We start from the raw sequence: 26,320 nt of genomic DNA on the forward strand, positions 1-26,320 counted from the left end.
TGACATTAACCCAGTTTAAGGAAACTGAGCTCAGAGAGCTGACAAACTGCGGGGGCAAGATCTGAACTTGTATAAAAAAATTTATTTATTTGAGAGAGAGAGAGAGAGAAAGAGAATGCATGTGCATGAGCAGGGGAAGGGTCAAAGGGAAAGAATCTCAAGCAGACTCCATTGTGAGCTGACGATGTGAGCTGAAATCAAGTTGGACGCTTAACCAACTGAACCACCCAAGCCCCCCCCCAGTCCCTCATTCTTAAATATCAGCGAACAGTCATGGTTCACCACTCATTTGAAGTCAGCCTATAATACGAGATAAACAAAAAGTGTAAGATGAACACGAAGGAAAAAAAGGGAAAGGAAGAGAAAAATATATTAAAAACAAACACCTGGGGCGCCTGGGTGGCTCAGTCGTTAAGCGTCTGCCTTCAGCTCAGGTCATGATCCCAGGGTCCTGGGATAGAGCCCCACATCGGGCTCCCTGCTCAGGGGGGAGTCTGCTTCTCCCTCTCGCACTCCCCCTGCTTGTGTTCCCTCTCTGTCTCTCTCTCTCTCTGTCAAATAAATAAATAAAATCTTTAAAAATAAATAAATAAATAAATAAATAAAACACCTAATTAGTATTCTCAGTGGGATTCAAGAAGACATATGCAAATCTTCAAATCAGAGGTCCTAATATCAAGTATCCAGAATAATAAATCAAAGAAGGCTCATACTTATTCACATCATTATAAAATTCCAGAACACGACTGACAAAAAGATCTTTAAGCCATGCCAACTTCATAAAAATAAAATTTAAAAAGAGCAGTAAAGATGTATAAGATCAGAGTTAGTTTTTTCCTTGGAGGTTTAGTAGAACTCACTGGTGAAGCTCTCTGGGCCTAGAAAGATCTGTATAAGTTTATTAATTCTCGTTCAATCTCTTCATGGGTTATAGAATTATTTACATTTTCTAATTTTTCTTGAGTCAGTTTTGATAAGTTGTTTTTCTTCTTGGACTTTTTCACTTCATCTACATTTTCAAATATATTGGTAGAAAGCGATAGCCCTTTGTTATTTCTTCAGTGTCTGTAGATCTGTGTTTGTGGTCCTTCTTTCATTCCCTCTTTCCTTTTTGTCTTAATTAGGCTCACCAGAAGTAATACTCCTTTTTAAAGAATCACTTTTTCGGGCACCTGGGTGGCTCAGTCGTTAAGCGTCTGCCTTCGGCTCAGGTCATGATCCCAGGGTCCTGGGATCGAGCCCCACATCGGGCTCCCTGCTCCGCAGGAAGCCTGCTTCTCCCTCTCCCATTCCCCCTGCTTGTGTTCCCTCTCTCGCTGTGTCTCTCTCTGTCAAATAAATAAATAAAATCTTTAAAAAAAAAAAAAATCACTTTTTCTTTGCCAGTCTTCTCTTTTACATGTTTATTTTTTATTTTACCGATTTCTGGTCTTATCTTTATTTTTTCTTTCCTTCAGTAGCCTATGTTTAATTTTCCATTTTGTTTTTGGGTTTTTTCCCAAGTTACTGATATGGCTACTTAGGTTATAGCTTTATAGACTTTCTTCTCCTTTAATATTACTTTTATTCTAATTTTTAAACTCCTTAAGTCATTGTTGTTTTATAAGTTCATTTAGATTTACCCAAATATTTATGACTTTATGCATTTTAACACATTTTCTTTTGCACCTTTTATCTGGAATCATCTGGAATGTATTTCCTTCTGCCTAAAGTATTTCTTTTAGAGTTTTCCTGATGGCAGATTCTCTCAGTATTTGTTAGTTTATACATGTGTTTATTTTGTTCTCATTCTTGAAAGAGATTTCTTCTGGTACATAATGACAGTTTGGCAATGATCTTCTTTCAGCACAGTGAAGGTATCGTTACACTAGGTTATGCTTTTAATCATTACTATTGAGAATTCAGCTGTCTGTTGCACTTTTGAAGGAAATATGTCTTTTTCAATACCTTTAAAATCTTTTTTTTTTAAGATTTTATTTATTTATTTGACAGACAGAGACACAGCGAGAGAGGGAACACAAGCAGGGGGAGTGGGAGAGGGAGCAGCAGGTCTCCCGCCGGGAGCCCAACGCGGGGCTCGATCCCAGGACCCTGGGATCATGACCTGAGCCGAAGGCAGACACTTAATGACTTTTTATTTTTACTTTTGTATTCTGCAATGTTATTCTGTCATTTGTTGATATATATTTCTTTTATTTATTCTGCTTAAGATTCAATGAGCTACTTAAATCTGAGGGTTGGTAGCTTTCATCAGTTCTAGAAAATTGTCATCTCTTCAGATAGTATCCAAAATAAAAGTAGAAATGGATTTTAACAGGAAAACATTAAACTACAAAAAGTGACCTAGAAAGTCTTTAAAGAACCAAATAAAATTTCTAGGAATAAAAAATGAACAAAATTCAATGACAAGGCTTCACATCAGAAGAGACACAGTGAAAAACAGAATTAGTAAGGTGAAAGTTCAGAAAACATCATCTATCATGTACCACAAAAAGAAAGATCATAAGAAATTACCCTTCTTCCAATTCACTATTATTTCTTCTATATTTTCTTTTTTCTTTTTTTTAAATAAGTGAATTTTTATTTTTTTTAATTTAAATTCAATTAATTAACATATAATGCATTATTTGTTTCAGGAGTACAGGTCTGTGATTCATCAGTCTTACATAATACCCAGTGCTCATTACAACACATACCCTCCCCAACTACTAAGATTTTTTATTTTTTTATTTTTTAAATTTCTTTTTTTGTGGGGGGGGAGGCAGATGGAGAGAGAAAATCTTAAGCAGGCTCCGTACCCAGCACAGAGCCTGCCACAGGGCTGCATCTCACGGCCCTGAGATCATAACCTGAGCCGAAATCAAGAGTTGAACGCTTAACCGACTGAGCCACCCAGGCGCTATTTCTTCTATATTTTCTTCAAAAATAGTCAAGAGTTTTATAATCTGTGTCTGATAACAATACCGTCTGATGTCATTACTTGTCTGCTTCTGCTGTGTGATATTTCTGCTGGTTTTTGCTCATGGTGCCATTTTCCTCTGTGTGCCAGGTTGTTTTTTAACTGTGTTCTGTTCATTGATGTTAAAAATTTTCAGGATTCTTTAGAAGCCTGGGATGAAAATGTTTTCATCCAAAATGGATTTATATTTGCTTCTGCCAAAAACATTAGACAGAGAAACTTCAAGTTTGAGACCACCTTTATAACTTACAGTAGATAAAGTGTGATCAACTTGCATATATCTTTATTTATGGGACATACACCATAAATTACACAACAGCTAGATCCTTCACAGGCTGTTCTAACTTCATACAACATAATACATATATAATACATTTATAACATTTCATAGCATATAAGATATATAAGCATGCACAATTTCTTTACAGGATGAAATTATGACTTCAAAACTTTATTTCTGAATTATGATAGCTTCCAGAAATGTACGTTTTATATTTCTGTCTCTCTTATCTATGGTCAAGCTCATCAAATTCAGTTTAAGAAATATTAATGCCTGCCTGTACCATATCCAGTATGATAACTGTCTTAAGTATAATGCCCTTTATCCTCACAATTATGTTAGTTTTGGCAATTATGGAAATAGTGATATTTTTTATTATCTCATTAACAGGTCCCAATTAAGAATCACAGAAAGGTCATTTTAGTACTATTTATCATCTTATGACTAGTATAGGTTAAAGACAAGAATTTGTAGACAGAAGGAGGAACAGATGCTAAAACAAAAGAGAAATAGAACAGTCATTTTGTGATGTTTTAAGCAATAACTAGCAATTTATTAAAGCACACACACACAATGACAACAAAACCCCCAAAATACGAGGGGTCACTGTGGACAAGGCCATCTGTTACCATCTGTTACCAAACCACTGCTTCTAAGAGCAACTAGAAGGACCAATCAGAAGACTAAGGACAACATAACAGAGCGGAAATACTATGGCAGTTCCTTTGGATCTGCAAAGATCCATGCATATGAGGTGCAACTTGTTACTACCTGCTCAAACCCAGCTGCTAAAGTACTTCTAGGACCTCTCGATTATAAGTAAGCTCACATCACAACCTATAGCACTGTCCCTCAGAGAGATTCCTAGTACTGCAGATAAAAAAATCTCCACTCCATAGACACTAGTATAGCACTTTCCAAAACATAAAAGGGAAAATACTGGCTTTAAAATGAGAGCTATTAAGATAGGAGTCCACAAAAACAATCTCCAAAGACATCACAGAAATTTTGGACCTTCAAAAACTCCATTATCAACACATTTTTTAAGAACACCAGTTAACAGAATTGCTGAATGTATGCCATCATTTCAAATAGTACTTGCTTCTAATTTGTCAGAAATAGTGCTAAATCTGTTGCATTTTTTTTTAATGGCAAATACTTCTCATATTTAGTAAAGGGGGAAATCTGCAGCAGGCTTAGTTTAACAGACTTTATAAACCTAGATTCTAGTTGTGAGTTAGGAGAACTATGTCCCCAATGAAAACCAATACACTCTTCTTTGGAATATTTATGTTCTTTTTTTCATATCTTTAAAAAAATAACAAAGAGAAGAGAAATAAAGTCAAGAGGTACAGCAGTTTAGTAAGACACAAAATAGAAACCTTTAATTATTATTATTTTAAATACTGGCTCTCTTAAATGCTACCATGTGTCACTGTGGAGGTCTAGGCATTTAACCCTTTCCTAAGTGAGAAAGAAAGAAAACAGCAAATAGATATTTTGTAACTTTCAGGTATGATACTATGTTCATGAAAGACAGAGAAGACAATGCCCCCAGTATAACATAAATCTGTTAGGAGATGCTGATAAAAGAACACGCAGTTTAAAACCATTATTTTGAATGAACACATTTCATATTTGGTTGAACTAGTCTCTTGGGCTGATAAAACTAGGAGATTCTTCCCTAAACTAGAATTAATGGTCCAGAAAAGGTTTTTTTTTTTTTTTTGGCACCTTTGATATTTAAGCAAATAGTCATTTCATCAATGCCCTGATTTTCAAAGACTTATTCTAGCTAAGCAAACATCTGAAGAAAAGTATCAAAGAAAGCTCATATCAACAGCCAATAGGGGCTGGTAATGATAATTAAAAAATAATCTTTTTAGGACAGGTTAAAATAAAATATCAGATTAAAAGGCTGGCTTAAGAAAACAGAAACAATGTTACTACTTTACCATAAGCTGCAAGGAAATTATTAAAATCCTAACCATTTTCAAATAAAAATATAAGTATGGCAAAACTGTGGCCCTAATCACAAAAAGACCAGTAAGTCTCATGCCTTTATATTACAAATAAGGATATGTATTACATTTGGAGCGTTGTAATACCAAGGAAGCCACATCATCTATAGTCCCCACATTGGGCTGGACTGAATATTTTCTATGGTCCCTGATAAATCTAAAATATCTATGAATCTACCTCTCTCTGACAATTGATCCTACCTTTATTTGGATCACTCCCGACCCCATCTCCTATACTCTCCTCTTCTTAAGGAATTTTACCCCAAATATGTATATGTATTAAGATTCTTGGCTGACTCTGGAAAACAGTATGGCGGTTCCTCAAAAAGTTAAAAATAGAACTACCCTAAGATCCAGCAATTGCACTACTAGGTATTTACCCAAAGGATACAAAAATAGTGATTTGAAGGGATACATGCACCCCGATGTTTATAGCAGCATTATAAACAATAGCCAAATTATGGAAAGAGTCCAAATGTCCATCGACTAATGAATGGACAAAGAAGTTGTGGTATACACACACACACTCACACACACTCACACACACTACTGGACTATTACTCAGCCATAAAAAAGAATGAAATCTTGCCATTTGCTACGAAGTGGATGGAGTTAGAGTATTATGTTAAGTGAAATAAGTCAGCGAAAGACAAACACCATATGATTTCACTCATGTGTGGAATTTAAGAAACAAAATAGATGAAGATGGGGGAAAAAAGAGAGGCAAACCAAGAAAGACTCTTAACTACAGAGAACAAACTAAGGATTGCTGGAGGGGAGGTGGGAGGGAAGTGTGGGCTAAATGGGTGATGGGTATTAAGAAGGGCACTTGGGATGAGCACTAGATGTCATAAGTGATAAATCACTAAATTCTACTCCTGAAACTAATATTATACACTGTAGGTCAACTAACTGGAACTTAAATAAAAACCCAAAAAAGAAAAAAAAAAAAGATTCTTGACTGAACACAGGCCAGTGGAATAACTATTAGGTCTGTCACGAAAAGAACTGGAAACACCAGCCCCGGAGACGTACTTCCTCAGGCGAATCAGAAGTGGGAGTCAGGAACTCACTTGAGCCATATCCTTCATTGTCAAAATTTTTCCTGGAATGCTGCAGAGCCTCCAGAGAACTGAGTTATCCAGGGCAGCAACTCTTTTTCCTATTACGTTCATTTAATTTCTTTCCGGTTTTAACGAGAAATAATTGACATACATCACCATAAGTTTAAGGCATAGAACACGATGGTCTGATTGATGTATACTGTGAAATGATTACCACAGTAGGTTCGGCTAACATCTATCATCTCATATAGATATAATAAAAAGAAAAATTTGTTCATTTATTTTTGTTTCAAAAAGTACCAAGCCCTTCAAAGAGAAGAATATCCAGTACTTGTAACTTCTGGCTGAGTGAGCAAATCACTTCTCTCAGATCTCACCAATTGCTTTCACAGACCATTTCTCTCTGAAGTTAAAGGTCAAAGGGTAAAGAAACAGCCATTTGGTGGTATAAAGTTACGGTTTCAGTAAAGGGATTTAGCTGTGATGGCAACTTCACTCCATGACCTGTACACCCTCGCTGAATCTTGGCACGTAAGCACCTCATCAACAAGATCAGTAACAGAAAATACCTCAACACAAAGCAGGATCATTCTTAAAAAGGCTAGAGGGTAAGTCCTCAGATACAGCCTCCTACCACTAAAGCTTCCATTTATATCCACAAATGGAAAGTGCCCCCGAGGGATCACAGAATTATTAAATATCAATATTTTGTTCTTGGTTTGATGGTTAATTTAACCGTCGTTTGTTTTCAGTTCACCAAAGACATTTTTGTGACTTCTATGTATCTTCTCACTTACTTCAGTTTCTTAAGAAATGGAGTCTATTGAGATAAGATCTTGAGGAAAGTGTTTAGTAAACTGGATTTCTATCTCTTGACTTATAACAAAATAAAATGGTGGCTCAGTTGGTTAAGCGTCCTCAAACTCTTGATTTCGGCTCAGGTCATGATCTCGGGGTCATGAGGTCAGCTCCGCACTGGGCGTAGAGCCTGCTTAAAATTCCCTCTCTCCCTCTGTTCCTCCCCCACCCCCGCTCTTGCTCTCTCTCTAAAAAAGAAATAAAAATAAAGTTTCAAAATAAATGATAGATGGAGTAAATATTTAAAGATTTAACATGATATCACTAGAAAAATATGAGCAAATATTTTTATAATTTTAGGGTGGTGAACATTATTTTAAGGATGGTACAAAATTCAGAAATTAGAAAGGAGAAGTTAATATATTTAATCCATAAAAATAAGGAATGTCTATAATGCCAAAGAAAAAGAACATCAGACATAAGAGAAGTGGGGTGGGGGAAACTAGGATAAAACATTTTCAACAGGGTGCCTGGGTGGCTCAGGCAGTTAAGTGTCTGACTCTTGGTTTCAGCTCAGGTCATAATTTCAGGGTTGTGGGATCAAGCCCCATGTCAGGCTTTATGCTCAGCATGGAGTCTGCTGAAGATTCTCTCCCTCTCCTTCTCCCTCTGCCCCTTCCTTGCCCCCTCTCAAATAAATAAATAAAATTTAAAAAAAAAATGTTTTTTCAACATATGACAGAAGGTTAACATCCATGATAGATAATGAGCACATAAACAAGTAGAGAAAGATAATCTGCAGTTTTAAAATACCAAAAGTAATAAACTAGTCTATGCAAAGTAAAATGGCTAATAAAAACATGATATTCACCTTCATTACAAATCAAATAACTATAAATCAGAGTCCTTTTTTAGCCAATGAAATGAACAATTATTAAAGAGATTAATAATTACAAGTGTTGGCAAGGATGTAAGGAGAAACATGCACTTTCGCACTGCCTTCATAGAAGTATATGCTCCTTTCTAAAAGGCCATTTAGATTAATCTACCTAAAATCAAAATGTGCATAATCTCCACTCCTGCAATTCGAAATGTAATCATTTATCTGATAGAAATTTTCACATAAGTGCATAAGGCTATGCATACAGATATATTTATTTATTATAGCATTATTTGTAGTAGCAAAAATGTGCAAAGAACCTAAATTTCTGATAATAAACAATTGACTAAATGTAACGCATTATGGTAAACCCAAATGATATAAAATACTGATCAATTCTTTTGAAATTATGTAAATCCATCACTGAAATGCTTACTCTTAAAGCCTTCAGCCCCCATGTAAGCAGTCTGTTCTGAGGCTATCATGCTGTAAGCCCAAATTATCCTATACATAGATCTAGATCACATGGGAAGGTCCTGAAACTACATGAAGTGGGAGCGAGATGCCCAGCCAGCCTCTAGATGCTCTAGATGCTCCATCCCCCGCTGCTGCAACTCTCCATCTGACTACAACCCCATGACAGACCCTGAGCCACATCTGCCCTGCCAAGCTTTCCCCAAATTCCTGACCCATCAAAGACCATGAGAGGGTTTTGAATCTATAAAACTGACGACCAGATACGGAGCAGGGAGGAATTTATTGAGCTGGTAGGACCAACTAGTATGACTCCCTGAACACGGGAGAGAATATGCTTAGTTTTCTTTCTCCCAAGATTTTATGCCTACATCATTCCCAAGGTCAAATGATCAATGGAGGAATGTAAGAGTTGACTCTGCTTACAGCACACAAATGGCCAGCTTCATTCAGAGGTAATGAGCTGGTTCTTCATCACTTCACTGAAGGAAGGGAAATGCCTGAAATACACTCCACATAGCGACTTGGGGATGTGAGTGATGGGATGTGTACTTTGCTTCCTTTGGTACAGGCACAGAGAATTTAGGCACAAACATTTCTGTTAGTTCACTCCCAATTTTCAAGTGGAAAGTAGACTTTTGGTTATGAGTATCAAGAATATTAGTAAACATTTAGAGAAAAAATATAACAAGATAAGGCCGAAAGTCTGAAACATCTTGTAGTACCAGAAAGTAAATGAAGTGCTAAACACACACATACACCCACACACACACACACACACACACACACACACACACACAATGATGAGAGGGATGTCAAAAGGTAGAAACTTTCAGTTATAAAATAAATAAGTCCTGGAAATGTCATTAATGTACAGCATGGTAACTATAATTAAAAATACTCTGTTATATGTTTGAAAGTTGTTAAGAGTACATCTTAAAAGTTCTCACCACAAGACAAAAAAATTTGTAACTATGTGTGATGATGGATTTTAACTGTGGTAATCACTCTGCAATATACACATATATTGAACCATTATGTTATACAACCGAAACTAATATAAAGTTATATGCCAATTATAACTCAATAAAAAAATTACAATCCAATTATCCAGTGTATGAACATCTCCATCTCATGACATTGTAACTCTCAATATTTTGAAATTAAAGCAACTTTTGTTGTCAACTATACTTCAATTTTTAAAAAAGCCAGCTATAATTTTAAAAACCTGTTAATCTATAAAGAAAACAATATTAGTAAACATTTAAGAGAAAAAAATAGGACAAGATGAGCCTGAAAGTCTGAAACATTTTGTAGGACCAGAAAGTAAGAAAGTGTTACACACACACACACACACACACAAAGTGATGGGGTAGGTCAAAGGGACACAGGGGCCAACTCCCAATGGCCAAAGCCAGAACAATTTGAGCAAAAATACAAATAACATATTTTTGGATTATAGCCCAAAGTATAAAATAAATATCGGTAAGTACAAACTAAAATAAATAAATGACTGAATAAATAAGTAATAAGTGGGGAAGAACAGACAAATCTCCCATACAGAAGAATTCCAAATAATTTATGTAGATACTCCACCCTCAAGGTAGAACATACTCTACTCTAATAAAAGTGTTGGCTGGGATTCCAGAGTACAGGATGGAAAAGTACAAAAAAGAGTATCTCTAGCAGTGAAGAACATTGAAAAACACTACCTCAGTGGTCTGCCTCGCAAAAGTGAACATTCCCACTATAATCATGAGAAAAATGTCAGACAAATCCCAATTGCAGGACATTCCCCAAAATACATGGCTAGTATTCCTCAAAATTGTCAAGATCATCAAAACAAGAAAAGTCTGAAAAACACAGCCAAGAGGAACCTACAGAGATGTAACAACCAAACATAATGTGGTATTCCTGGATGGGATATGGGAACACCAAACAGAAAAGGTCATCAGGGGAAAACTAAGGAAATATGAATAGAGCATGGACTTTAGTTAATGAGGCTGTATCAATATTGTTTCATTGGTTGTGACAAATGCACCACAGTAATGTGAGATGTTAATCATCCCAGCTCTGGTTTCACCAAACTTTTCCCTTTGCCCCTCCTGCTCTCAAGGTGGTAGCAGGTTCTTTCTGTTACCCTTTATGGGGCTGCCTCATTGCCACACCATCCCATTTGGCTTTCAGTCTTTCCAACAGCTTTGCAACCTGTTTCTTATATTAAATTCTCTTGATGAAATTACCAAGTATGGCCTTTGTTTTTCTGATTGGACGCTGGCCCATACAGGAAGGGATCTCCCCCGCTCTCTCTCTCTCTCTCTCACACACACACACATCCCAAGGCATAATCTAAAGGCATAATCTAAACTAAAGTGAATATAAGGAAAGAACTTTCCATTTTGAGGATTCATTTGTTTTTAATTCTCTATCTACTAGATACAAAAAAAAAATACATATTTTAATTAAGTCTTGCTTCAGTTGGATTTCAAGAAGAAAAAAAATATCATTGCCAAAATAATCCTGAAAAAGGTTTATTTCTTTTGAAGTTACGACCAAGAAAGATATGAGTCATTAAATTAAAAGTACTATGAAACGATTTTAGAAAACAAAATGTTTTAAGTTAAGCTCATGAGACAGAAAAGAGGAAAAGTGGTTCATTTATGGGACAGGACAGCCCTTTCTACCCTCAGGCCGAGGACAAAACAGATGGGCTAAAAGGTAAGGAGCCATGGATTTTATCCAAAAGACAGTTTTTCTTGCCTAGGCAGGTATCTTGCCTTCACAGATGGTGGGTCAGAGATAAAATACAAAAAGTGGAGAAAGGACATTGTGCTCAGGTAAGTTTATGTGATTTGTTTCTGTTTCCCCTCCCACCCCAAATAATTTTTGCACCATAATGACCACAGCAACTTGTATTTATTCTTGAAAGATGGGCGGCGGGGGGTAATAGACAACAAAAAAAGACAACTATCCAGAGGATTCCTGGCAATTCTTCCCAAGGACAGGAAATGGGAAAAACAAGGAGATAACACCGTGGTTACTCAATCACAATTACAGTGGAACTTAAAAACTGGTAAGGGATACACGGGTTTATAATTTAGGACGGAACATAATTTAATGTGTCACCTTTTAATGCGTATATTTAGGCTTAGTCAACTTAATGACACTCAATTATTTGGATAAAAAAAAAATCCTGAAATTACATTTGTAAGAACATTCACAAAGGAAACTTTTTGAGCAATTTCTTTTGTTCCAACAAATGTTTCTTTAACAGAGAACATTTGTTCTATGTAAATGTTCATTATCACTTGCTGGAAGAACTATAAAAGTAAAAAAAAAAAAAAAAAACCCTATGTATCACAACCTTCTAGCAACAGAAGTTTGTAAGATGCTAATGTTCTCTTTGCCTCTATTGCCCAGTCTACTCATGACTAACTCTTCGCTGTGGAAAACTGGAAAAGTGGCTGGTGTGACTGAGGAACTGAATTCCTTTTTATTTAAACTTAATGTAAATTTTAATTTAAATAGATACTTGTGGAATTTACAACCTAGCAGAAAAGAGGAAGTAGTTATGAAACAGCCAAGTGAAAGTAAAAGCGTGTTCTTTCTTCATCCACCATGCTCTTTAATTTGTTCCTACTGATGTAGTTTTGGAATGTAGGTGAGTTGGTGTTGGTGGAGTGAGGTCCAGAGCCCATGACTGAATTCTTGAGATGTCTTTGGTGCAATGTGGTAGCTTTATTAAATCACAGGCCCCGTGGGCAGAAAGAGCTCCTGGGTTATGAGGGGTGACGGATTATATACTTGGGAGTTAGGAGAGGTAAAGAAAAGGGAGATTTTCTTTTGTATGCTGAAGAGGACCTACAAGATACTGGAGGCCTTGCCATCATCATGTTCAGGTTGCTTTTCCCTCTAGTAAAGCATTAACATGAAGATAGTTGGGAGTTTCCTTCTGGAAGTTAGGTTATATATAAGATTGCATTTTTCTTGTAAATCACTAAGACATTTTGTAAACTGACAGAGGCTCCTGTATTTTTGGACTGTGATCTCTATTAGTTAACCATTTGTTTTTTTCCTTTGCTTAGTCTTAGGGCAGCCAGGACTGTCTAAGGAATGTCACACAGATCCCACCTTGGGCGGGGGAGGGGGTCAGCTTGTGCTTTGTCCTCAGCTGGCCTTCTGCTTCCTCATCACTACCACTAAAGCTAAAATGATCTTTACAAACTGTAAATCAGATTTTGTCACTAAGAATGAAAATAGAAATAAAAACAAACAGAAAAATATTTCACTGATTTCCAATTGCTCTTGCAACAAAAAGCAAAATCCATATGGCAATCTGCAAGGCCCTGCCTGGACCTGGCCCCAGACGCCCTTTCCAGCCTCGTCACCCATCACACACCTCTGCTTACCAGCTGCCCTAGTCTCCTCCCAATTCTGGAATGGACCATGCTCCCTGCTAGCCCAGGGCCTTCATACTTGGAGCCGCCCCCCTTCAGAAGCCTCTCCTGCTCACCAGTCACTTCCCCCAGGACACCTTCAACCTCTATAACTAAGCCACCCCCCTCCCTCCCCCCTGCCCCCCTGCCCCAGGACTCTCCCTCATGGCCCTGGGTAAGGCTTTGGAGGCAGCTCTTATCACTGCTGCAACCTGAGACAATCTTATAGGTTCTTTGATAACTGTCTGGTCCTGTGGGGATGGATAACTAGAGCAAGGAGGAAGTCTTTCCCTTGCCCTAGCCGCTATTTAGCCCCCAGCTTCTTGCAGGAGACTGCTCAAACAGTAGGAACCCAAAATAGCTGTTAAATAAGTTACCCACCCTAACAATAACAATCAACCCTAATCTAGCATCTATACTCTCTCAGGCACTTTTCTAATTAGTTTACATATATTAATTCACTTAATCCTTAAACCAATGAGGTAGCTAGCTACTGTTTTTATCCCCATTTTACAGGTGAGGAAACCAAGGCACAGAGAAGCTAAGGGACTTGTCCAACGGCACACAGCAGTTACTGACAAAGGTGAGTTTCAACTCCAGCAGTCTGGCCCTTAACCGCTAAACTCTATGGCTTCTACATGATTAGGTAGGAACTGAGCACGTCACGGACAGGGGAGATGGAGCCAAAGAGCAGCTAAGGAATGTTTCCCTGTGAGAGGAGAAACGGAGTCGGATCCCAGGGAGTGCCTGGTGTCAGGTAAGAAAAAGGGAGGTTAAAAAAAAAAAATTCACTCTTGGGGTAGAAAACAGAAATAATCAATACAAAGTGTATCTGGAAAACAGAACAAGTCTGAGCTGACCATAATGGGAGGTACGTTTCAGCAGAGCCGGGACATTGTGGAACAGGCACCTTGAGATCTTGGCTGACTCTCAATTGGCACAGTACCGTAAGAGCCGAAGGTGAAAATTATCTGAGTCCTTCGAATATCTAAGTCCAAGTTAGGCACACAACATATGCATGTCCCATATACTACAGAGGGACACAGAGTCCTACTGATGTGTGGGTCCCAGCCCGGACTTACCAGCCATCACCTGTGCTCCCTCTTACATCACACAGTTGTGCCAATCCAAGGAGGAAAAGTGCTCCACATCGAGTCTGACAAAGAGTCAACTCCATAAAGGCATGTATAAAATCACCAAATACTTCCAAAGCTCTTACCATGTACAAGGGTCTACTCCAAGTGCTTGACAAATACTGACTGATCCGTGCCCACACATATATGTCACAGACCTCCAGGACTGCTGGGAATGGATGAGGCTGTTCATGCCCAGCTCCCATCTGGTAACACTGTTACTGAAGCAATGAGAAAGAGGCAGAAAGAAGACTGAGCTTAGGGGTGTGCATCTCCCCTTGTACGTTATGTTTAGGAAAACTACTCATTCAACCATAAGAAAGAGACCTGAGCAGTGGAGGGGAGGCTGAGGAATGAATAAAACAAACAAACAAAAACAAAAAAAAAGTGTTCTAAACATTTTTTTAATTCTTGGGGACAAAGTAAGTCTGAGGTATGAGCAGAGATGCTTTCAAAGATTGCCCCATGAACTCATAAAATAAAAGTCTCAAAATCCTATTCCTGAAAGGTTAAAAAGCTGTCTAGCAATAATAAAATCTAAAAATGGAATATAAATGAAAAAAAGGAAACGGAGCAGCATCTGTAGCATAATCCCATTTTTGTTAAAACGTGATACACGCACAGAAAAGTCCTGAGGTAGAAAACAAACACAATCAAAAAAACTATTAATAGCAGATAAGAAGAAGAATGCAATCTTTATTTTCTTCCTTATACTTTCCCACATTTTCTGAACTTTCTGTAATATGTAGTATTTTTATAACAAGGGGGAAATACTATAAGCTCTCAATACTATACAAAGATTTTAGACCTAGAAGAAAGCCACCTAGTCCAAAACCCTTGTATTGTGGTTAAAGAAACTGAAAAGTCAGAGAAGCAAAGCAAATGTTCAAAAGTCACACAGCAACTAATTCTTGTAAGTCCAAGTTTCAGACTCTTTAAGTGCCCCTGTCTCCTAAGACTTGCTTGAATCATCCCAGGAAAATCAATGTTCTCTTTTCCTTTCAAAGTTTCCAAGAGATGACAAATGTGTAAATACTTTTATATATCAACATTCCTCACGTTTACTTCTTTCGAACTGATCGGGAAGGCATTTTAGTGTACAAGTAGAATTGTTCTGTAGTTCCCTTATTAATTCAAAGAGACAAGACCTGCATAGTATTCATAATGTTAACCACACCCTTCCCACCTGAATACACTTCATTCACCTGTTTCCTAGTCTCCAGAAGATTCTAATCTCAGTGATGCAGGGTGGCCCTCTATAGGAAACCAATGTGTTTGGACAATGAAGTATTATGGAATAAACTCTGTGCCAAGGACATTTAATGTGATTCAATGCCACCTGAAAAAGCCCTGGCCCAAGATTTCTTTTGTTTTGGTTTTGTGTCAGGTGTACTGTTGATTGTTGAGAAGGTACTGGCCGTGGAAACTCTGACTTGAAGAATTCTATTTGATGGTGCAATGTTGGAGTGCAATCTGCTTGATACTCTGATAGATGGATGCTTGAATTGGAAGGAACATCCCCATGTTATCAGATCACAGCAAAGCCGGAAGATTGGCACCGCTGAGAGCAATAAAGGGCAATTAAAGGACAAGCCAGGGCAGAGTACGGAAGAGGGATTAAAAGTGCAAGAAACAAAGGAGAGCACAAGTCAGCTCCTGAGACACGGAAACTGTACGCGTGAAAGGGGGTGAGAGACCGTGTACGTCATGTCCTGTACGCACAACAAGGGCTATGGGCTACTTTAATCAAGGCACCCTGAGGTCCAAGGAAAGAAAGGGGCCAAAGGCAACCCAGCAGTAGCACCATTTCAACCCGAAGTCAACACAGTTGAACAGTTAAGGAACATTTAGTAATTTTTTCTCAAGCATAGCGTCATGTATGAAGTCTGTGGAAGCACAAAGGTGAATGAGCACCCCCAGCTAGAGAAATTCGGGTTGGTGTGCCTTCTGTACCACTTTGTCATCCTTAGGAGCGCTGCTCCTCAAACTTTAATGTGTTGACAAATCCCTGGGGATCTGCACAAATGCGGATTCTGGTGTGGTAGGTCTGGAGAGGGACCCAAGATTCCGCACTTCGTACAAGTGCCAAGGAGGTGACGCTGACATTCCAGTCTGAGGACTATACTTTGGGTAGCCAGGATGTGCATGCCGTCTGAGTAAGAAAAATAAAAAATTCAGTCACACCGAAGCTTATCAGTAATCACAAGAAAAACAACCACTTAGGGCACATTTTGTGTCCCACTTTGTATATGTTGTTTAATTTAATTCTCCTTACAACATCCAGTAAGATTTGATCGTCTCTATTTTATTGTTGTAGAAGCTGATATTCAGGAAACTTAAGTTATCTGCCTACATTCAAACAGCTAATAACAGTTCCAGGATTTAAACCCAAATCTGTCTGACTTCAAAACTATCAATAAGCTACAGGGATAAGATTAAGAGAATTATTAGAAATTCTTAGAAAGTCCCCCAAGTTTCTCTGAGCCATGATTTTTCATCTCTAACATGGAGATAATGGCAGAGCTGTGGTTTAGACCCAAAAGAGGTAGTAGATGTGTAAGTATTTTGAAATGTAGAAAGGACCTTATATAAAGATACAGTAAGTCGTAACTAGCTGATTCTTTTTATATGCCTAAATCTCATTTCTTTTTTTTAAGATTTTATTTATTTATTTGACAGAGAGCACAAGCAGGGGGAGTGGCAGGCAGAGGGAGAAGCAAACTCCCCCCGGAGCAGGGAGCCTGATGCAGGGCTCAATCCCAGACCCCCGGGATCATGACCTGAGCTAAAGGCAAATGCTTAACTGACTGAGCCACCCAGGCGCCCCTCATTTCTTAAAATAGCATTGAATGTAAACCTTTCCTTAAAGTCGATATTCTTAAAACTTTTGGTCTCAGAATTCCTTTATACTCTTACACAGGACCCTAAGAAGCCTTTTCAGACAATCATGGACATTCTTTAAAACCACACCAAAATTCTACAAGTGGTAATTTTGTAAAGGCAAAATGCAACATGAAACTTGAGACAATATTAATACATTTTTCATACTGTTACATTAAAATCTCTTAGTCTATCTTGCACTTTGAATGAAACTTACACCCATTCATAGTTTTGTAAATCCTCCATTGGTCTCTTGGAAAACATGAGTTTACTGAGTTATGTAGTTCTTCCAAATGTTGACACAATGTCTTATACCTTATGGGGAAAAAAACCACATTCCTTACTATTTCCATCAATTTCTTCAGAAAGCCTTTTTTTAAAGATTGTATTTATTTATTCAAGAGAGAGAGTGAGAGAGCACAAGCAGGGGGAGCAGCAGAGGGAGAGGGAGAAGCAGACTCCCTGCTAAGCAAAGAGTCTGATGCGGGACTCGATCCCAGGACTCCGGGATCATGACCTGAGCTGAAGGCAGACGCTTAACTGACTGAGCCTCCCAGGTGCCCCTCTTCAGAAGTCTTTAAAAATTGGGAAGCTATCGATCATACAATAGCAGATACAAGATTCTCCAAAATTCTAATTTTTGCTGAAAAGATTGGATTTTATCAGGGGCAACAGGTACCTTAATTTGTTTTGCTTGAAGTGACAAGCTAACATTATGCATTTTGAGAAAATGTGTGCCAAATACGAAAGTCTGAATAACAGTGTGTCAGTTGTTCTTTCAAATAAAAATGGTGGCCTGTGGTGGGGGCGGGGGGGAGCAGCTAGTTCAGCTCACAACTCAATCAGAGTTTCCCTCCAGAAAACAACAGCTCTGCAGTGTGCGGCAGACGTGTGGATGTGTACTTCCCATTTCACACACTACAGAGATAGGTCATTCAGGGTTGAGATTTAAGAAAATCTGCCTCATCCAGGAGACATTTTTACTGCTTTATCTAGCACACTTTTTTTTTATTATGTTATGTTAATCACCGTACATTACATCATTAGTTTTTGATGTAATATTCCATGATTCATTGTTTGCGTAAAACACCCAGTGCTCCATGCAGAACGTGCCCTCCTTAATACCCATCACCAGGCTAACCCATCCCCCCACCCCCCTCCCCTCTAGAACCCTCAGTTTGTTTCTCAGAGTCCATCATCTCTCATGGTTCATCTCCCCCTCCGATTTCCCCCCCTTCATTTCTCCCTTCCTATTATCTTCTTTTTTTTAACATATAATGTATTATTTGTTTCAGAGGTACAGGTCTGTGATTCATCAGTCTTACACAATTCACAGCGCTCACCATAGCACATACCCTCCCCAATGTCTGTCACCCAGCCACCCCATCCCTCCCACCCCACCCCCCCACTCCAGCAACCCTCAGATTGTTTCCTGAGATTAAGAATCCTCCTATCAGTGAGGTCATATGATACATGTCTTTCTCTGACTGACTTATTTCGCTCAGCATAACACCCTCCAGTTCCAACCACGTCATTGCAAATGGCAAGATTTCATTCCTTTCAATGGCTGCATAATATTTTATTGTATATATACACCACATCTGCTTTATCCATTCATCTGTCGATGAACATCTTGGCTCTACACTCTTTTAAGTGAAACTGATTTCTTTTTGGCGTAATCGCAAGTGCGTGACCACGCGTGTAAGGGGGGCCGCCCATCGCCTGGACGCCTGCTAAGGTGACAGCAGTGGCCCCTGCCCTTGCTTTAATACCATCAGTATAAATGTCAGCACCGTGAAAAGAGCAAACGACATCATGCTGTTGTTGTTAAAATCGTTTGGAATTCATGGTCCCCCTGAAAGACAACTTCGGGACACCCCAGGGACCCACCCACCACACTTTGAGAGTGCTGCCTGAGCTATTTTGGCTTTTGCAACTTTGTTCTACCTGTGCTGTCTTTTGCTTATAAACATATGTATTCAAAATAAAGGTAATCTGGAGCAATAGGAGACTCTATGTGGAAAAATGTCATAATGACAGTCGTATTTCTTTTGCTGCACAACAGCACCATAAAAACTACCTGAGTTCCTTGCCACGTCTCTCTCTCCATGACAGACCGTAGGCCCCAGATGCTTGCTAATGCCACAGAGCTTCTCAAGGGAGAGAAATGAGCTTTAGGAACAAGCTACTGTCTCTGAAATATTTCCTGAAAACCATGCTCTTGAAGGATCTCAAACCACACCTGTGATAGAATGTTTGCCACCTAAATCTATGTAAAATCCTAAGATACATAAGATACCATCCTAAGATGATCCATCCACAAATGAGATATGCTTCTGAAAATTCACTCCCTCCAAAATGACTTTCTATCAGGCCTCTCTATTTTCCTAGTCTACATTTAAAAATGTATTAAGAAGGAAACTCAAATCAAGAAGATGAAAACCACTTTCCCCCAAATTTGTATACATTGGGAGCTCAGAGTAACATGTGATTATTGACATCACACTGATTAAAAGGCAAACGAATGGGATGCCATTAGCCATTAATCCAGAATAAAAATCTGTAGTTAAAAGCCCTTTTGGTTATCAAAGTTTTCTACTTCCAAATTTCACCTGTAAATTTAACCCACTGTTTCTAGAAGTAGAGTAAATGAACCAACTACATCTGAATAACCTGAGGTACTTAATATATTCTGCAGATTCTTTGGGTCCATTCCTATCTTAGTCTGCTCAAACTGCTGTGGCAAAATGTCACAGACTGGGTGGCTTAAACCACAGAAATTCTCACTTCCTAGAGGCTGCATCCTGGTGAAGACTCTTCTTCTGTCTTTCAGGATGTCTCCACAGGACCCTTTCTTAGAGTGTGTTGGAAAGGGGCATGAGGGAAGGGAGGGAGACAGCTCACATCTCCTCTCCTCCCCTTTCTTCTAAGGCTACTAAGCCCACTAAGCCCTTCATGACAGCCCTCCCTCATGACCTCAGCTAAGTCTAATTACCTCCCATAGGCCCTGGGTCCAAATATCATCACATTGGGGGAATTATGACTTCACCATATGAATTTGAGAAGGACACAAACATTTAGTCCATAACAATTTCAAGCCTTCCACACCACAACCTCTGGGAATGGAGCCCAGCAATCTGTTGTCCGTAACAGTTTCCGGCTGTTTTCCTAAGCACACTGCAGTTTGAGAAACCTGACTGCAGCCCTGTGAGCCTGTCTCCTAATCTGTAAACTAGGGCTGATGATCACTATACCTTCCTGTTTCAGAGTTGCTGATGTGTTGAGGATCAATTAAGAATATATGGGAAAATGCTTTCTAAAATTGCAAAGTGCTTTGTGAATAATCATCATCTAAACTGTTACCACCTACATTTCCACCAAATCTTTTTTTAAAAACTGAAAGTAGGAGCGCCTGGGTGGTTCAGTCAGTTAAATGTCCCACTCTTGATTTCGGCTCAGGTCATGATCTCAGGGTTGTGAGATCGGGCCCCGTGTTGGGCTCCACACTGAGTGTGGAGCCTGCTTAAGATTCTCTCCCTCCCTCCCTCTCTCTCCAAAAAAAAAGAATAAAAGTTTTAAAAACTAAAAACTAAAAGTGAGGGACACCTAGGTGGCTCTGTCAGTTAAGCATCCAACTCTTGGTTTCGGCTCAGGTCATGATCTCAGGGTCCTGAGATCAAGCCCTGTGTCAGGCTCCCCACTCAGTGGGGAGTCTGCTTGAGATTCTCTCCCTCTCCCTCTGCCCCTACCCTCCCTCTAAAATAAATAAATAATCTTAAGAAAAACTAAAAATTAAGGAGGATAAAATAAAGATTATTATAGATGTTATCTTAATTCTTGTAATTAATCCTCAAATAACTAAAATTCTCAGGAAACAGAGTGTTCTAGTTAATATGTAGCTGAACATTCTGGTCACTCTCTTGAAAAGCCCTTTTAAATATGTTATTATACTTTATTTCCATAGTAAATACGTAACTTAGATTTTATTTGATGCCAAAGGGCTTTCATTTGAGTCAGCTTTCTGAATATCAGTTCTTGCTGCATAGGACTCAAGCTTAAAAGAGTGATCTATGTTCTGCCTTGAACTCATTTGCTAAAAGGTTTCTTGTTTACTTTCTGTTGTTTGGGGATACTTCATAGTTGATATAGGCATGTTTACTTTAACCAAAGGTAGATCTCTAATTACAAGTTGTATTCCAAAAGCTTATATGTCCCTAAATCATTTGAAATATGAAATGCCTCTTCTACCAAAAAAAAAAAATTATAGATCACAATTAAGTTCTCTAACTTGTCCAAAACGCCCATAATACAGATGAAATACATTTGCCAAATGAGTTTGAAGTTACAAGGATATTTTGCAGTGAAATTTATCAAACTCAATCTGAATATAAAACGGTTTTCATTTACCTTTAATGCTGATATCTGAGAAAAAAGTAAGCTGGGGGACGATGAGAAGGTGAAAGATAAAAATTTCTGTAACTATTCTAAATGGGTCAGTGGTCCTCAGTTCTGTATTATACAGAATGCATAAGGTCTCTCAACAAGGCCATTAGGGATTCTCTTCAGAGTGATGAATAAAGGAGGCAGGGGACAGCAAAACCGAGTGTCCAGAGTGAACTGAACAAGCGGAATGCAAGGGAATAAAGAAAACATTGAAAGGATGGCTGTGTATCCACGGAGCAGAAACCCGCTGAGGTATCAATGGTGAGAGAGAGAGACCAGAATGGGACTCAGAGCAGAAACGAAGTAATTGAAAGCAATGCTGAAGAAAACAGTACCCCGCAAAAGACACGAAGACTGAATGTGGGGTATGACAGCAAAGTCACCAACACAGAAGAGGCCACAATGCACGTGAAGCCGACTCCCATCTGTCCCTGCAGGATGACCTACCCTGTGCATGCCTGACGGCCACAGCTGGCTCGTTTGTACCTAAGAGGATGGCAGGCGGTTAGATCCTACTTCCGAATCCAAGTGACCACAGAGGCCTTGCTTGGCCTGTCCTAAAGCATGCTGGCCTTGGCTGGAAACTTTGGTTTATAGCTCCTTCACAGCCTCTTCCATCTCCCAAGGCCCTAATGAAATGATATCCCAGTTTTGATCTTATCCCTGAATTTCTACCCAAGCGTCGTATCTATTAGCGCATCTATATTTAGATTCCTGACTTTCAACTGGTCATATGGGTCTGTGGTCAGATAGTTTTCCCATCTTGCTCTTTTCCAAGGCAAAGTGTCGCTTGGTCTAAGTGAAAATGCAGTGCATTCATTCATTCAACCAAAAGCCGACATTGAGCGTCAGGCACTGTCTGAGGCCCCGTGGTAAACACAACCATCTTGCTTGCCTCCTAGAAATGCTTGATTCATTTTATCACAACATGTGAGACAAATACCAAAAGGGGCAAACAGGAAACTTCTCTGGCCTCTAAGATGCTCTGGTCATTCTGAAAGATGCTAAACTATGGCTGGAGGATATTAAATTTTATGAGCCAAAGAGAAATGTCGATTCCAAGTCTGATTAAGAGCAGAGAATTAGGGGCACCTAGTGGCTGTCAGTTAAGCATTCAGCTCGATTTCAGTTCAGGTCCTGATCTCAGAGTTGTTAGATGGAGCCCCACATCGGACTCTGTGCTCAGCATGGAGTCTGCTTGAGATTCTTTCTCTCCCTCTCTCTCTGCCCCTCCCCCCGCTCAGGCTCTCTAAATAAATAAATAAATAAATAAATAAATAAATAAATAAATTTCTAAAAAAAAGAGTAGAGAATTATCTTGAATGTTCTCCAAACTGTATTTTAGAGATAAGACAATGTGTTGTAAAAAGGGGAGAAGAGCTTACCGAATCAGTAACTTTCATACCCAAACTTCCGATAAACAAGGGCAACCTCTGCCACTTACAAAGAACTCTTTCACTGAAAGGTGAAAGTAGTCTTTAACCACCACCACCCACACATAAAGCCCTTTTCACATACACAGGTATACGTATTCATAAGCACTGCAGAAGGTCACAAACAAAATAACGCTGTAGAAGGACTCACTGGTCAATGGAAAAATGTACTGCACTGTGGTTGAAAATTCTCTGCCCTTTAAAATGATACCAGGGAATAAGAAGGATTATTTCAAATAAATCTTCAAGTCTAACCTCAGTGAAAGTCAAAATTTCAGTTCAAAATTTAATTCGGAACTAAGGAAAGGCATCCAGTATTTAACACATCTACTGGAGCATATACAGAGAAGTCCTTCTACTTGCCTTCTGAGCTTTCTGCAGTCTGGCTTAGTGCCTGGGCATGAGCATTTCCAGGGCCCAGGGCCAAAAGCCACCAGAGCCTGCAATTCTTTCCCTGGACTCAACAGCTCTTCCCTTCTTCATCCACTCTCTCATTACTACATCATTTAAGCTTATCTGAAATAGCTTCAGAAAAATGCAAGAGTTGCCACTGATTATCTCTCTGGAAGGCAAGTCTTATAATAATTATCCTGCTAGATAAAAACTGTGTGGCTGAGAACCAGATCAGTAGTTGGCCTCTAGTAATCACAACCCTGGATTCAGTCAGTCAACTCATTTCTTCAGCTTTATGAAAAGTGTGTTGATGTTTAACCTGAAAAAAGGAATCCCATAATTGCAGCTCCTTTCTAGAAGATTTGTCCCAGAACTCTTTGATGTCAATTGTCAAATTCCTTCTGGAGACTTTTCCCTTTAGAAGTGCATCATTTGGTGGGGAGGGGGGAAGTAGGGTATTGACGTAGGGAAGAAAAAGAAGAATGGGTAAAAGCTTTCACATTCACTTGCGTTACTAATTAAGATTACTAATTAAAACATAGCAATGAGTTTAGGTGTATATTCAATGTCCCACAGTATTTCATCGAAGACAGGAGGTAAGAATTCTTTGCTGATTCATGTTACAGCAAAAGACCCCACCTAATAGAATAAGAAATATTCATGATTATACTACTTGTGAAAGGAAGACCTAAGACACTTCCATGTCCAGTACCCAGAGTTACACCATCAGAACACAATGGAATGCTGTTTGACCAGCTGATTGCACGTGTCAAAGACTGAAATGCATGTTTCAAAGGTAGACCTTTGCTGATACCTATTGCAGATCTATAAGTAAATGAATAGGAAAGATTTAAAAACTAAATATAGCAATTGGCAATTTAGCAACCCTCCAAGGCTATAGGCATTTAGAAATGATTTCACATTAGAGTTGCACACAGATTCAATGTACAATTATTGAATACCTGGTAGTGTGCTAAACACCTGAAAATATGGATACTAAATAATTTTAGTGATGTTATAGAAGCAAAAGTCTCCCATTAACAAGAACAAAAAAAGGTGACTCAAAAGTCCAAAAGTAAGTTCTCATCCTGATGCAAAAATATATATTGAGATATAAACATTATGTGGTTTGTGACTCTTGGAACGTTAGGCTTAAGTTTTAATTACTAAGCATATGACATCATCTCTTTAGTCTAGGAATGTTGGTTCCTCAAAGTATTGTAACATCACCATGATACCTAAAATATAGTGAAAATGGAAATGCTTATGAAAGTAGGTTTCAAATATCAGAAAAGATATTCTCTACACAGCATTGTTCAATCATAGTAAGTGATGTTACTTCTATATAATGCATAAAAATGATTATGTCTACTTGTAATTTTCAATTTACTTCCCCACATTGTTCCCATGGGATCCTCATAATAATCCTATGCAATGGGCAATGGAGGTGATGTCCTCATTTTTTTTTTAAATTTTATTATGTTATGTCAGTCACCATACAATACATCATTAGTTTTTGACCTCATTTTAACAAATTAAGAAATTGAGGTTTGGGAGACTTATACAAGGCCTCAGCAATTACTAACTAAACCAAGAACCCAGGCTCTGACTCTCAGCCCAGCACTTCCTACCATAGGAATGAAAACCCCCACATTTCATCAAATTGACTGTGGATCTTGCAACTGTCAAAATAGCAGAGGAATAATGGCTACTTTTGTCAGCAACAAAAACCATGTAACCTACGGTTAAAAGAGTGGACAAATAATCGTCAACGTTTCTTCACATTCGCATAACATGAATATTGATGGAATTTCTGTAACAGCTGCAAGGAAATTCCTAAGCAGAGCCAAAAGAAAAGGCATTTCCTAAAGTTCCTGATAAAACTTAAAGAACTCTGTTCAATCTTTTCAAGTGAAATCAGTTAATGCAAAGAAAGTCATCAATACTACCCCCAGAGTCACCCAAAAAAGATTAAAAAGGAAAAAAAAAAAGAAAAGTTGGCCTTTTCTAAGACCAACAACTTTCGGGCGGGTCATTTTTCCCTTCTAAAATCTTCGTACTCTGCTGGGGACGAGTGGTATTTCTAAAAGGTGGCAATTTTAACAGCCTGGTTTCCTAAACGCGGCCCTTAGAAGCATCCGTGGCACAGGGGAGCGCGAACTACTCCCCCGGGGTAAAGAGCAGGAACAGAGCGCGGAGCAGGTCTGCGCGCCCGCAGGCGAGCGCGTGCAGGCGAAGAGAAGCGGCCGCAACGCAGCCTCTCTCCGGGCCCCCGGTGCTGACCGCGCTCGGCGCGCAGGAGCCGGGCGCCACCCTCCCCGCCCTCCCGGGCACCGGGCCGGGCCGCGGACCTACCAGCGAGAGCACCTTATAGGTGTTGGGGTCTTTGGCCGTGCGGGCGCGCGCCGCCTTCTCCAGCGGCTCCTCCCCCACCTCCATGGGGGCCAGCAAGGACTCAGCCGCCTGCCCGTCCCCGGGCGCCGCGGCGGCGCGACCGACGCTCGGGTCGCCGTTCCCCGCCGGGCCCTCCCGGGGAACGCGGCCGCCCTCGCCGCCGCTGCTCCCACCCCCTGCGCAGCCGTCGCGCTCCATCGTGGCCCCCGGCGCTCCGGCCCCGCCGCCCTGCCGCGCCTTTAATAGGCTCCGCGCCCGCCCCGCCCCGCCCCGCCCCGCCCCGCCCGCCGCCGCGCCCGCCCCTCCCCGCCAGACCCTTGGCTCCGCGCCCGCCGCCCAGCGCTAGAAGTGAGGGGAAAGCAACTCAACGCCCCGGATTATTTGGCTTCCTGTCTGATTTCGGGCACTCTGCGTGTCGGTTATTTTGGGTCCTGTACGTGGGCGCGTCTTCAACTTCCCCCAAAGCCTTCCCCTCCCCGCGCCCCGGGCACCTTCCGAACACTTGCAGGAATCGCCCTGCGTGGCCTCGCGGCGCGGGCTGGACTGGAATTGCAGAGTGCGGTCTGCAGAGGGCATGAGATCATGGGGCCCCAAAATAGAGCGGGAGGAGGAGGAGAAGGATGCAGCCGAGGCCGGTGCAGCTTCTCCACAGCGGGAGAGTGGAGTCGGGCCTACCTGTGTTTCTTTTTTTTTTTTTTTTTAATTTTTTTATTGTTATGTTAATCCCCATAC

The 26,320-nt window shown here is 39.8% G+C and overlaps 1 protein-coding gene across 1 annotated transcript in view; it reads right to left on the reverse strand.

Moving 5' to 3' along the window:
• Positions 1–25,786, reverse strand: part of ENPP1 (ectonucleotide pyrophosphatase/phosphodiesterase 1) — a 66,506-nt gene extending 40,720 nt beyond the window's left edge. The window contains exon 1 of the mRNA XM_032407853.1: positions 25,550–25,786. Within this exon, the coding sequence (XP_032263744.1) occupies positions 25,550–25,786 (237 nt within the window). The remainder of the gene's footprint in view (positions 1–25,549) is intronic.
• Positions 25,787–26,320: the final 534 nt, after the last annotated feature.

The sequence above is a fragment of the Phoca vitulina genome, unplaced genomic scaffold, assembly GCF_004348235.1.
Source record: "Phoca vitulina isolate PV1807 unplaced genomic scaffold, GSC_HSeal_1.0 scaffold9, whole genome shotgun sequence".
Lineage (NCBI taxonomy): Eukaryota > Metazoa > Chordata > Mammalia > Carnivora > Phocidae > Phoca > Phoca vitulina.